The sequence below is a fragment of the Terrapene carolina genome, unplaced genomic scaffold (assembly GCF_002925995.2).
Source record: "Terrapene carolina triunguis isolate 2854851 unplaced genomic scaffold, T_m_triunguis-2.0 Scaffold236, whole genome shotgun sequence".
NCBI lineage: Eukaryota > Metazoa > Chordata > Testudines > Emydidae > Terrapene > Terrapene triunguis.
The window spans coordinates 11,882,431-11,896,999 of NW_020664587.1; the positions used below are offsets into that span (position 1 = coordinate 11,882,431).

Below are 14,569 nucleotides of genomic sequence, written 5' to 3' on the forward strand. Positions count from 1 at the left end.
TTGCACCTGGCTCAGACTCTAGGCAGTGGGGAAGGGAGGCGCATGCTAAGTTTGGGAGAGGTTAGGAGAAGCTCAGATGGGGAGGGGCCGGGGGAAGGAAGAATAGGGCAAACCTGGCCCTGGGGAGGAGGGAAAGAGACAGAGGGATGGAGAGAGAAGTAGCTCAGAACAGAGAGACTCTCTCAGGCTCTGCTCTTGGCCCCAGTGCAGTGACCATCAGTATAAAACCGTCCTGCCCCACAGGTCTTTGCACTTAGCTGTGTGGGAAGAATTTGGGAAGGAGACCGTCTGGTCACAGCCATACTCAGGCCCTGCCAAGGCAGAGCGGATTGTGCAGCTAACAGACGCCCCGTGGAACTCCAGTCCGCTAACCCCACAAACATACCGTACCACAGCCAAAGCAGGCCACAAATCATCAGCCCACAGAAGACGGAGCAGGGCCACGGCTAGTATTTCCTTATTCCACCTTCCCTGGTCTCACTCCTGTCACAGACACACGGGCAGCAAAGGAACAAGCCAGGAAGAGAACTTCTTAAATATTCATTAGAGAGTCATTCAATATGCCACTAAACTTACCATCCAGCCCCTTAGGTTCGCTAATGAGAGAACTCAAGACGAACAGGAGGAAAGCGGTAGAGATGCAAGATGAGAAGCAAAGGCAGTGGAAGGGGGGATCGATGCAGGAAGGTTAGTTAGTGCAAACAGACGTCCCTGCTCACCCAAGGGGCTCAGCGTGCTTTACCAACATAGCTGACACTTGCGGCATAACCCTTGCCAGGTGGAAATTCGACCCATTTTGTAGATGGGGAAACTGAGGCAGAGACAGGTGCTGTGACTTGCTCAAGATCACACAGCCAGTCAGTGGCAGAGCTGGCACAACCCAGGGGTCCCCTGCTGTTCACTTTAAGCACCAGCATCTCTCTCCATTGTGCAATGCAGCACTTTGATACATCCCAGTGACCCTGAACTCTTGCTTGCAGTGTCAGAGGGGCAGGAAGTGCCAATGGGGATAAAGCTCCACAAGGTATGTTTCACAGGTGCCAAGCTGCCCCAAAAAGTGGAGGAGCAGAGAGGTGTATAAGAAAGCGCCGCTGCCGCCCCGCCGGCATGGCCAGACCCTGAAGGTCTCTAGCAGGGCATTCTGAGTTCATTGGAGGGAAACAGAATCAACTAGGAAATGGAAAAACAGCTACATTTCATTCACAGAAAAAATTAATTATGCCTCCTAAGTGACACAGCCCAGCAGCCCAGAATGAGCTGATCAGGCTCTCTGACAAGCAGAGGAAATTACAGGGCAGATATGAACTCATGGGACTGTATAAAATCCATATAAAATCCTCACTTGCTAGGACACAAAAACCAGAAGCCAGCCTCCCCCCAAAACCCACATCAGACTCACTCGTGTCCCCACAGCTTGTGTCCACAGATCCAAGCTCTCCATCCCCAACGTCAGAGCCCACCACAGTTCTGTGTCTACCTGCATCTCTGCACTAGTTTCCTCCCATCTGCCCGCTCTCCTGCTTCCTCAGTCTCCCCTTCTACCACTCTCGGCTTCACACCTTCTAGACCTTATGCTTGGAACAGCCACTCGCTTCTCATCTGCCAAACATTCCCCCTCTCGCCTTCAAATCCATCTTAATACCCTTCTGCCCAGAAATCGTTTCCCCCTTGCTCCTCTCTCCACTCCCTTCCTACCTACAGTTAGCTAGTGGCCCATCAAGCTTAGACTGAAACTTCTTTGGGACAGGGAACAGGCCTAACTTCACATTTTGCAGAGTGCCTTGTAAGTCTGCAGGAAGATGTAACCTTCGCCAGGAATCCAAAGGCTGGAAGGAATTCACATACAAAACACAACAAACTTTTATTAAAGTGGAGTGGAAATTCCCCGCTGATTAACACAAACATTTGCCCTGCTCAGCAAGTGCTCAATGGGTGCCCGATGGAGAGAACAGTCTCCCTAGGACTCTCTCTTTAGGGGTTTCTCTCTTTAGGGGTTCAGCCTTTAGAACTTCTCTGAATGTTGGGGGGGGGGGGGGAATAGCTCAGTGGTTTGAGCATTGGCCTGCTAAACCCAGGGTTGCGAGTTCAATCCTTGAGGAGGCCACTTAGGGATCTGGGGCAAAATCAGTACTTGGTCCTGCTAGTGAAGGCAGGGGGCTGGACTTGATGACCTTTCGGGGTCCCTTCCAGTTCTATGAGATAGGTATATCTCCATATATTTATTAATTAATTAATAATGCTGGCAACAATCCCAGGCCACAAGCCAGCCCACCAGACAAGCAAGGACAACTCTAGGGGTCAGAGCAGCAGTCTTCCAGCAATGCCCAGAGACAATCATCTGGAACCAAAGAGAGCTCAAGGTCAGCTCCTAAAGAACCCAGTGCACTCAGCAAGCCCAGCTCCTCAAGATCAAAGGATAATGCTTTTGCAGATAGAATGATTCCAAAGGAGAGAGATGAAGGGAAACAAATCTGAGGGCTAGCCCAAGGGTTGCTATGGATCCTCCCTATTCCAGGAGCCAAATTTGCACCCTGTGGGCTGGAGTTGACATGATCCCATCAGGACAGAGACACCAGTCCGCTCTGCCCAAACACCCACTGCAATGTGCATTCTTTACAGGAGAGGTGCAGCACTGAACAATGACTGCTCCCAAGGAGCTCCCCCCAACCCACCTTCAGCAGGTGCAAACCGGGAAGAATTCCCACAAGAGGTCTCATAACCCCTATATTAGAAAAGCCCCAAACCTTCTAGCATCAGCAGCTCTAGTTCCAGAGACAATGGAGACCACATGGACTGTGTGTTCCCCAGAATTACCCCACCCCCACCCCAAAAGGAACAGCTCAGATGTCCCAGGAACCTGGCATTTGTGCTATTAAGGCAGTATTACTATTTAGCACTTCTCAATCCAAACAGCTGCCTTGCTCGGAGAGGTAGCTAAGTTTTAGGCCCACTTTACAGATGGGGAAACCGAGGCATAGTCGTTAAATAACTCTCAAGGCCATACAGTGACAGAACTCCAATTAGAACCCAGGCATCCTGACTCAGACGACATGCATCACATATGCTGTGTGCTGCCACGCTGAGGACAGGAGTTTACAAAAAAAGTCTCATGCTCCCTGAACTGCTGGCAATGCCCCCCTTCTTGCTGAATGGGAAGTGACAGAGTGGGGTCCGGAGAGAGCCCCCCTGAGGCCTTTAGGTTGGAGTATGTTATGGAGTGAAAATGCTGCTGACGCCCCGGCCCACGGGCTCTGCAAGGGTAGGAGCGGGTGGTAATCACTGAGGAAGCCGATATTCCCTCTGCATCTCACCACACCCTCCAGATCCCACTGACAGCCCAGGAACCTGGCAGCTGCCCCCGCACCACCTCCCCGCTGAATAATCACACAGGACAAAAGCAGCCGTGGCTGGTGCAATTTTGCAGCAGGTGGGAAAGGCACGAACAACCAGTTGCTGGTAAGAAAGAAGCTGGTTTTGTCTGGCCAGCCTGCGCGTCTCACAGTGCCTCACGTTTAGGTCACTGTACAGTGTAGCTTTTATAAGGCTCTCAGCCCAAGACACCTTCAAGAGGGCTCTTCACAAGGGCCCAACTCAGCAGAATAGGCTGTAACCAGCCCTGGTAATTACAGCTCCCACTGCCACCCCCACCCTGTTCCACTCCCAGCAAGTCTCCTTCCCCCACCCCAAGGTGTGCAACGTACGCTATCATTACACCAACCGCTGCTCCTCTTTACCGCGCACCCCGCCCTGACCGGCAGCCAGCGATTGCCTCACCCGCCTTGGAAAGCTCAGCTGGCATATGACAGGATCTGCTCCCCGCTGCAGAACTTCATGAGGCGGCACCGTGCCAAATGAGGCAAACAAAGTGCGCTGCGGAGAGGAGCCTGAGAGGCAGTTAGACGTGTTTAGAGGCAGAGCAGACAGACCGAGACAGGGATGAGCAGAGGGGTTGGGCTGATATTAAATCAAAGGAGACAGGCCCCCATCAAGCATGTCCAGGAAAAGCACAAAACTTGTGCACCACAGTGCACTGGGGCAGCCAAGAAACAGTGCCCAGGTGCTGCCCAGGGCATACAGACACACCCCTCGCCCCGATGCACCATTTACAAGCAATCCTGAGAGGAGCAGCAAAGGCTTTGTTAATCCCATCCCTATAATGAAGCGTACCCTAGGTGCTGCTTTCATGTGTGTTTCCTGGGGAATATTAGCCAGGGTGCTAGAAAGACAGACAGAAAAAGAAAGTCTAAGCCAGGGGTAGGCAACCTATGGCACGGGTACTGAAGGCGGCACGCAAGCTGATTTTCAGTGGCACTCACACTGCCCAGGTCCTGGCGACCGGTCTGGGGGGCTCTACGTTTTAATTTAATTTTAAATGAAGCTTCTTAAACATTTTATAAACCTCATTTACTTTACATACAACGATAGTTTAGTTCGATATTATAGACTTATAGAAAGAGACCTTCTAAAAACGTTAAAATGTATTACTGGCACACAAAACCTTATATTAGAGTGAATAAATGAAGACTTGGCACACCACTCCTGAAAGGTTGCCGACCCCTGGTCTAAGCTTTATTCCAGAAAAGCACTGGACTCAGTATTGGACCATCTGCAACGGACAGGGCATGAGCAATTCCCTGTAATCATCCTCAGTCAAAGACGTTTGACTGATGGAAAACAAAGCCAGACCAATCACTAATCTTCCCCCACAGAGCTGGGCACCTTCGCCCTGGGCACCTTCCCCACCCCACCCCAAGCCTGGCATTCACAGAAGACATCTACATTGGGATTAATCTTCCTCCTGGAACAGAGGCCTGGATAATCCAGCCTCCTCGCTTCTCCACACGACAACATCCCCAGCAACCCTCGCTCCACCACCTGCTTTGCTAACAGGGCCCTAAATGCTGCAAGGGAAATTGCCCAGTTCAGGTTAAACCGGCACCACATTGTAGTCACAAGGTAATTTATTACAGCGCTAGGTTCAATGGTTTAACCTCCGGCAGGACCCAGCAACTCTGAGGCTCCTGTCAAGTGAAAGCTCCGAAGAGCCTAGTTGCCTGGAGAAGGGCAGTAATGCTCGCACAATGCATGTGTTACTCTCCTTCCACATTCTTTACTTACTGCTTTGTCTCTTTAACCCATTCTCCCTCCACCTTCCTTTAAAGGGCTCCCCCTCACCTTGCTCTCAGGCAGGTGGGACTTGAAAACTGAAGGCCCTGGCATGTATAACAGACACAGAACATCTCAATAACATTTCAGCCTCACTAGTCTATAGCTGGGCTGAATTGTACGGCTTTAACTCTACTCAGAAAGGTGGGTGGAGAAAGGAGAGCGTCCCTAAAAGTTGCAGCCGAACAGCTGTGTGCGGCGAATGACGCCATCCCAACAGACACGCTGCTTTTTGAGGAAGTTACTCGATTCTTCTTAAGTGACATGAGTTGCTCAAATCAGTGTTGGTACAGTGATTTGCCAGCCACGCTGACTGCTGCTTTCAGGGACTTAAGTTGTTCCTAGAGAATGGTTCGTCCCTTTGCCACAATGCACTGCTTAGAGTGAAACCTTCCCTCACTTCCAATAACCAGCCCGCTTGCCATATCCCCCAGGATTTCCAATCCAATTTTGTCCAGTCTCTACTGAAGACCCACTCCACCCTGCCTCCTCCCCCTCAGTTCTCATAGGTAGCTGCTTATGATGGACTTCGCTGTGACCCGCCAAAGCCAACAGGAAAGACCATGTTCGATGACCTCACTGCAGGCAGACACACCTGCTCCAGTTCATAAATCTTTCGGCACTCAAAGCCTGGGAATGCAAGTCCTGGCTCAGGTGCTCCGGTATGCAGCTCCGGCTGTGCTCAGAGGTGGGGTGCGTGAGTCCCAACCCTATTGCCTCACAACGCAGTCAGAGGCACGAATCAGCCAGAGCAGAATTGAGACGCGCATCAGATTCGCTTGCAGATCTGGGAGAAAGAGTTGGAAAAGGGGGCTGCACCTAAGGGATGGAGCATGTCATCTTTCTGCATGCGCCAAAGGAAAAATGAGGGACAAGCTTCAGAGGACCAGTCGTGCATGGACAGAGGGGATTTTACTGGGACTGCCAAGGAGCATTATATTAACCACTGCAACCAGAAATTGCTTACTGCATCGAGTATTCTTTTTTTTGGCTGCAACTTCCTCCCCTAATCCTACACTTTCCTGTCCCTGGCCCATGCTTGCCTGCACTCTATGACACAGCAGCTGGTGTCACTGCCCCATACAGGAACCCAGCTTGGCAGCAGTAGAGGCCCACTCAGGCGCATGCCGCCACTCACCAGGGTCATCGGATACCCTCCTGACCCTGGAGAGGGGATCCAAAAGCCTCCTCAGAACAGGGGAGACCTCCAAATGCTGGGGGTACAACAGGGCTAATGCCTCTTTCCAAACCTGCTGGGATTCCGTCGAACAAAAATGATGCCGGCCACAGTAAGTGGAACTGGTTTAACAGGGTCCCTTCCCTCTTCCTTTTAACACCATTGTTCTCACACTGCCCTCTGTGAAGGCCAGCACTGGTGCCTGCTCAGATTTTGCAGTGTGCCAATGTTTACAGCAAAACTGGGTTGAGCCCTCCTTAAATTGCATCCCACACAGAGAAGAGAGGTCTCAGAGTTCTACTCCATGTGCTCCTGAGCCAGCTGCGGCTGGAAACTGAAATCTCCTGCAACCACAAGTCGATATTTATGCAGCACCTAGCACCGTGGTATCAAAACAGTAGAGTTATAAGCACTTGCAGGAGTCATCGAAGAGATTCTTTTCATGCTCACCTCTTAAGAGAGGCTGAAATGATTTCTTCATCATGTTGGCTTCTGTCCTGGTATCTCCAGGGCAGCCTAAACAGAGCTGACCCAAATGTGACTAGCTTGTGAGGAGAATGGTCAGAAACTAGCAGATTTGGGGCATCAAAGATCTCCACATTACCCTGAAGTGTGGGATGAAGGGAAAAGGCCCAGATGAGAAGTCACACACACATACAATGCTACACCACCTAAAAAGGAGTGACGAAACTCAACAGGACAAACCATTTCTAAACACTTTGGTTGCCAGCAATCTATTAAATCAGCCACTAAAGAGAGATCAAAGATTTTCTGAATCAGCTACTGGCAACGCACCTTCCACTCCCAGCATGAGTCATGCCAAGTCTATCTGCCTCGGAATCTAAACCTGCTGTCCGAGCAAAGGGAGGCAAACAGGTTCACCATGACCATCGTGAAGGCACCTGATACGCAGACCGAACACACAGACATGACGTGAGTCAGTGGGTCTCAGTCCAGTTTCTAGAGGACACAGAAACCACCTCAACTGGCAGCAATTGTACTGAACAGGTCCTAGAGAGTGGGCACTGCTTTGGCCCCCTCGAGGTGATCTCTGCAGATCAGGGTTGAGACAGCTGGATGCAGCAATATGAAAATAACCAACTCCCAGTTCCGTGGCTAAAGTCAGACCTGCAGGCTTTAGGGCTGACAATCTGGCACTTTTCATCAGGCCTAAATATATTCTCTTTCTTTCTTTCTTTCTTTCTTACACACACACACACACACACAAAAGAGCAACAGGAGAAACTGTGTCTAGAGACATCAGAACTCAGGGGACGTGATCCCCCCTCAAACAGGTGCTGATTATACTGGGAAGGCAGCAGGAATCTGGGGAGGCAAGGCAGGGTGGATCCCCGTCACGAGAACAAACCACAACTGTTATCGCCTTGGCCAAAACAAACAAGAGTAAAGCAGCGTCTTCCACAGACGCTTCAAGTTCCATTCTGAGTAAAAATAAAAGCCACACATCTGCTCACACCCCAGCACAAAGCCACACGTTGCTGTGACCCCTGATTCAGCAAACAGCCCGGGCCGCGCAGCCATACCAGGGTCACACAGAACCTCAAAGACGCTGTACCCGCCCTGAAGTCCCTCAGTCCTCTGTCCCTCCATACTGGAGCATAGTCACCGGCGTAATTCTGGGCTGCAGGCGGTTACCAAGTCCAACACAAGGGCTGGATTTAAAGGAAGGGGCTAGACAATTGTGTGACCCACGTACAGCATTGCACAACTGTCCGCGCTACCTAAGGAGATAGGCCTTTCTCTGAAGCATCAGGCAGTGCCTGCTACTGGGGGACAGGTACTGGACTCAAGGAGGCAATGGTCTGATCTATTATAGCAAATCCCCTACCATGGCTACTGTTGGGAAAGCGTGGCTGCCCCTACCCCTGCTGGGATAGGAACATGCAATACAGCTGCCACAAGTATTCCTGCAGGAGGAGAGACGTGTTCGACACAGGGTCTCAACACACCTACTAAGGCGGGGGCGGGGGAAAGAGATTTCAGCTCAGTCTTCAATGCTCAGCCACCTCTACCTGTGTGGTCGAGCTGGGAAAACCACCACTCCCCATCCAGGGGAGGGGAGCCACTGCCACATGGCCAGCCCGCTTCTGCAGGCTCCAGAGAATACCCACAACCAAGACAGTCCTTTCATCACCACAAAGGGACTGTGTTTATCTTTGCAGGGCAAAATAATCACTACTACAGCTATTCCAGAGTCAGGAGATGACTGCAAGCAGCTAGGCCGCCCTTCCCCTAGTCCAGATTGGAGGAGCTGAGTGACCCATCCGCCTCTGCAGAGAGGTATCAAAATCCAAATGCCCTGGTCCTGCAGTGTCAAGGCAAAACCCCAGCACAGGGTTCGTTCTCTCATAGCTGATTCAAGAGGAAGAGAGGGCCACCTACAGAGTAGGGCAGCAGCCCATTGGAAAGAACACTTGAGCACCAGGAGAGGGGCCAGGTGAGGCTAAGGGCCTTAGGCATTCCACAGTGTATATAAAACATACACCTCTACCCCGATATAACACAAATTCGGATATAACGCGGTAAAGCAGTGCTCGGGGGAGGCGGGGCTGCGCACTCCGGCGGATCAAAGCAAGTTCGATATAACGCGGTTTCACCTATAACGTGGTCAGATCTTTTGGCTCCCGAGGACAGCGTTATATCGGGGTAGAGGTGTATGTATTGCTCCTCCAGTATCAGCCCGTGCAATCCTTTCCCCAGGGAGGCAGTACTGGGCATTGCAGCCCCTAATGATGAAGGGTCCTTATTGGAACAATCTGCCTCCCCTTGAAGGGATCCCCATGTCACAGGGAGACTGCCACCGCCTGACAACCCAGCCAGGGAGGAGGGGTTAGGCAACTGACTATGTCATCACCTCTCCTACCAGTCCAAACAGCTGTAATTAAAGCATCAACGCACCGCGGGCAAAGATCAGCCTCACTGACCTTCCTAGCAGAGGGCGTTCCAGAGCTCCTTCCAGTCGATGGCAGAACAGTTCTTGGTGCTACAGAGCCTACAATACTAGCGCTGCCTGGAGAGCTGCCCGGGGTAACTGGGAGCAATGCAAGTGAAAAACCAATGTATGGCTGCCACAGAACAGAGGCGATCACAGCAAGAAACACAGCATCGAATAAAGCATGGAAAGAAATGGCTTCACTAGGAACAGAGGGCTAGGAACCCCCAAATTCCAATCCTGACTCCAACACAGATTCATTCTGTGGCCTTGGGCAAGTCACTTGCCCCATCTGCCTCAGTTTCCCCATCTGGAAAATGCGGCTAATGATAGTTACCTCCAATGTACGAATTAGTGGAGATTAATTAGCTAATATTTAAAATGCTTGGAACAGGAAAAGCACTGTATACATGCTAATGATGTTTAATGCTGAGTGGTACTAGGTGTGCAATAACATGAATCATGACTCTCTGGGCCAACCTGGGACCGTAACTAACGTTTTTGCATTTGCAGCACTTTTCTTCACAATGCAACATTTCTCTTCATTTCTTCAAACATCTCACTGAGAGTTAAGCACTGGAACAGGTGACCTAGGGAGGTTGTGGAATCCCTGTCCCGAAGGTTTTTAAGCATGGGTTTACTCCTAAGGGCATTCTGTGCCAAAATATTACAAATTCTGCGCACAATATTGTAAAATTCCGCAAGTTTTATTTGTCAAGAAATAAATGCAGAGGCTCCAGCATGGCAGTGCACAAAGGTGGGAGATCACCCTGCAGCCTCCCCATCCTGGGGACACGGACTCAGTGGTGAGGCTGCACCCAACCCTGACACAGCATAAGGCCTGGGCCTGCCCCAGAAAAACCCTGGGGCTCTGCTCCTCTGCGCCAGGCGCACCAGGTGTGGGGCGGGCAGGCAGGCTCAACCAGGCAGGATCCAAGTGTGGAGGGGATCAGTGTGGGGGGATCCAGGTGTGGGGTGAGAGGATTCTGTGTGGGACAACCTGGGTGCAGGCAGTTCAGTGGTGGGTCTAGGTGTGGGGGGATATGGATGCCCAGAGGTTTTCTATGCCACTTGATTCATGGCATCAGCATCCAAAGGGAGTAACTCATGGACAAAGAGCTACCCAACTACTACATCTCTCCATGCCTTGGCTCAGGGGTGTGACACGCGGAGCTCCGTAAAGCAGCCCAGAACTGCTTTCATCATTACCATGGACACATGGCCTGCAGAAGCTACCCAGCCCAGCATGTGGTGCTCCATCTTGATCTGGGTAGCCAAGCAATGAGACACGGGTGGCTGAAATCTGCCCCTCTCTGTGCATATTAGGTGTGGTCCTGGGGCTCCTGAGAAATCGCCCACGCAGCTCTCAGTTGGGCAACATATTGGCACCTCTGGGTTAGGCAAGTCACTCACCTCTCAGTATCATGCGGACTTTTAACTGGCCTGAGTCTAGGGGCTTTTGTTCTCCATTATGGCCAAGCTGAGCGATTCCTCACGTGGCCAAGACCTTTGGGACCATTTTAGTAGAGGGTGACTGGCTTCAAAGGCGCAGCTCTGAATTCAGAGCCCTGGGATGCAAGGACATAAGAGGACTAAGGCAATGGGAACAGCTTGGTAACTAACATGCACAACATAGCAGGGTGGAACGTGGGCCTTGTCATCATCTGCCAGTCATTTCCCCTCCTCGACACTCCCACCTGGCATGCTGCAGGCTAACCACCCTTGCCAGTTAGTCATCATAATGCCTTCAGTTCACACCTCCGCTCAATCAAACATTTCCCCCACTGCTGCATGGATACCACCACCCACAGCAGACCAGGAATCAAACAGAAGCAGGTTAAAGCGGTACGGGCCACTGACCCAGCATGACTTTGACTCGACTGACTCAACACGCAGCGCAAATCACGTCACCTTCCATCAGCCGTGCTCACAGACTAACACCTTGTTGTGTAAACTAGATTTTTAGCCACTGGTGCAAACCCCTAGGGAAAAAGTGTTGGACGCTGGAGTAGCATAGTTACTAGGGCAGCAAAAACCCAGTGCCAACAAGGCCTAGATCTGTCCATCTGAGCTCTTTTCATCAGTCTACAATGAAAGGCATGTAAAGTAATAGATCACGGAAACTGCAATCCGATGGACCCAAGCTACCCAGATAAAGGCAAGGTTTGTAAATGGGACGAAAGCACCCGAAACGTCCGTCCCAGGGAAGGTACACGCACATAGGGACCCTTTGTACTCCAGATCTCACTGCACCCAGACCTGCCCAGTCTTGCTCGTTGAATGGAAAGTGCGGTGGTTGAGATTAATTTTAATAGCAGTTTTTAAAGCACCACTGTTATTATGAAAGATTTCTCTGAGTGATTCAACCCGGCATTTACATTCTCACGCAGGCTGTCAGCTTGAACAACGTCAGGTGTCCTTCCTCCCTGCCGTCCAAGGAGAAGGATCACTGCCACTGAACCATGGGGTCAGTTGCTCCCAGACAAAATGAGAGCCCATGGGGGTCAGAGCCTATTCATTGACTCTGTGGAACTATAATCTCATCAGTCGCTCCACCCTGCGGGCCAGATGACACAGAACAACCTCAAATATGCTCTAGAATCATCCACTCTCAAACATTCACGTTCTCAATTCACATTTCATCAAGAATTCTCCACCGGAGGAAGGGGCTACTGGAAAACTTGTTCTGGACAGGAGAAGTTGAATTGTTTATCGCCAAGTTGGGGGGTGGGTGGGAGTGAATGGAAAGAAGTGAGAGAACAGGCCCTACGACTCTCCAGTGAGAATGTAACAGCCTGAACTTCATTCTCTTCCCAGCCCCCACAGGCAAGCACTGAACGCCATGCTGAAAAAAGGCCATGTTACAGTTTAAACATTAATTTCCCTTCATTGAGCAGGCATCGTAAACAGGATTATTCCCACATGGATTCGGTCACTTTCCAGCACTGACAATTCCTGCCGAGGTAGCTATTGGCTTTCATTAGCCAACGACACTAGCCTAAGTGGGGCTTTCATCTTTGCCAGGCAAGTCCACTAAATAAAGCAATTTACAGTTTGAGCATGAGAGCTAACTAATGGGGTGGGGTGAGCAGTTGCCCCTCCCCGGATTATCAACCTTCACTAGTAGGTCTGAGTCAGACTAGAGCAGGCAGAGGTAGCCGTGTGATTTTATTTTCCCTTTGCAACATAATAGTTTGTACCAAGTGATATGGGTTAGTCCCATTAAAGGCAAGACTCCGTGGTTCTGGACCCAGATCTGCCACTGGCTCTCTGCCACACCAAACAAGTTCTCTGGGCCTCCATTTCTCTATCTGACAAACAGTTCACTGCATTTACTTCACTGCAGTTGCAGGGCTTTATTAATGAATACGTGTAATGCACGGAGATCCTCAGATTCCATTATTCAACACCTGTCTGGGAGAATACTTTTATTACCGGAGCCCTGTGAAGCACAGCCACTGGTGCTATGTTTTCCTCACCTCTGGAATTTTTGAACGGCAGCCCTTGAATCGGAGGACTGGAGAATCAATTATATCCCAGCCTCAGCATGCAAAGGGGAAACGGAAGCGTATGCTGTTAGTGCCTGGCTCCTTTGGACGGGACAGTCCCCATTTCAAGAGACTTGGCTGCAAAACTTACAAAACAGAAAGACTGTGATAGGAGCCCTGTGGGGCAGAAATCTGGGCTCACGGACAAGTCTATCTCTGCGGAAAAAAAATAAAAACAGGCACAACAAGGAGGCCAATGATCTACATCAAAACTGCACACTCACTGCCTGTGCCATACACCCCCGGCAGCTGCCGAAAAGATGCAGACACCAGCTTCAGTAACCCACGGCCCTCATGTCAGCATCCACACGCTCACTAGCGACGGCGCGGGGTGGGAGAACAACCCTCCTTTTAAAAAGCCCTTAAACGAAGCTACCTTAGTAACAGCCCCTCTGGGTGGGAAGCAAATGATTTAGGGTTACCGGTGCCACCCCCAACCCCCTCCCCAGCGAAGCACAGCATCTTTGCTGGAACGTATCCAAGAGCTTATCTCTGATAAACAAACTGACCAAGCCACACAAAGTGAGACCCTGTTTATAACAATCACCCATCAAGTGTTTATGGCTTTAGATTCCCACAGACAAGCCTCTGGCTGGCTTTGCGCCATCACCACCTCCTAGGAGACGCTCGTGGGAGGTGTGCGAGCCTACAAGAGAATGGCAGGTCTCAGGGGGCCGGCGCCCCCCCCCCCCCAGATGATGCGACTGTGTGTGTGGAGGGCTGAATAATAATAAAAGGAGACACAGATCCAGCCGGGGGAGCTGCCCCCCATGCCCATTACTACGGTGAGATGTGGGGTGGGAAGACAAACAAGCCGCCGAGGCTCGAGTCCCCGTAGGAGGCAGGGGCCGAGCTGGGGGCTACATCCTGCTCCTCTCCCCCAACCCGGCCTTTGCCCATTGATCCTCCCAGCCGGGACAGGCCCATCCCGGGGCAAGGGGCAGGCGGAGCCGCCGGCGGAAACTGCTCCATGGATCCGTGTCCCCGCAGCGGCGCGACCGAGCCTGCGGGAGCCGCCGGCAAAGGCTGGAGCAGGCCGGGCTGGGGGGGGGCTCCCTTCCCACCCATGGGTGGGGACCGGGCACTGCGCAGGGCCCCTCCCCGGGCGCCCGCTGCGCCCCGCCTCGGGGCCCCTTTGCCCCCCGGGCCCAGCCCATTCGCCCTCTGGATCCCCCAGCCCCGGCTCCCCGGTCCCGGGGCTCCCTCGCCCCGCCGCCGCCGCTACCTTTGTACCGCTCCAGCACATCCTCGTACGCCTGCACGAACTCCTTCTCCTGGCTGCGGTTGGCCGGGAGCAGCCCGGGCACGTAGCCGGCCATGGCGCTCCCCTGCCGGGCCTGGGTGCTGCCTGGCTCCGTCCCGCTCTCGGCCCGGCTCCGCGCGCTGCAGCGGCCAGGGCCGGTGTCCGCGGCTCCCGTTTCCGCCTCGCCTCTTCCCTCCGCCCGGCCGGCGGCGGCGGCTCCTCCTGCTGTCAGCCGCGGCTCGGCCCCAGCCCCCGGCCCACCCCCGCCGGCCGAGCGGCGGCGACACCTGGCGGCCGGCCGGGGAACTGCGGGGGCAAGGCCAGGCCAGCGGCAGGAGGGGGCGGCGGGGCTGGAGCTGGGTGTGGGGCTGCGGGGGCTGCCCAGGAGATGGAAGCTGGGGGTGGTGCTGATGCTGTGCCCACGGGCCGGGAAAGGACACCAGATCCGGATCAGAACCCGGGAGAGGAGAGAGGCACCAGAT

General features: G+C 52.5%; 1 protein-coding gene across 1 annotated transcript in view; it reads right to left on the reverse strand.

The window, feature by feature from the left end:
- Positions 1–14,261, reverse strand: part of MACF1 (microtubule actin crosslinking factor 1) — a 232,691-nt gene extending 218,430 nt beyond the window's left edge. The window contains exon 1 of the mRNA XM_029912665.1: positions 14,070–14,261. Coding sequence (XP_029768525.1) covers positions 14,070–14,163 — 94 coding nt within the window. The 5' untranslated portion in view covers positions 14,164–14,261. The remainder of the gene's footprint in view (positions 1–14,069) is intronic.
- Between the last annotated feature and the right edge of the window lie 308 nt (positions 14,262–14,569).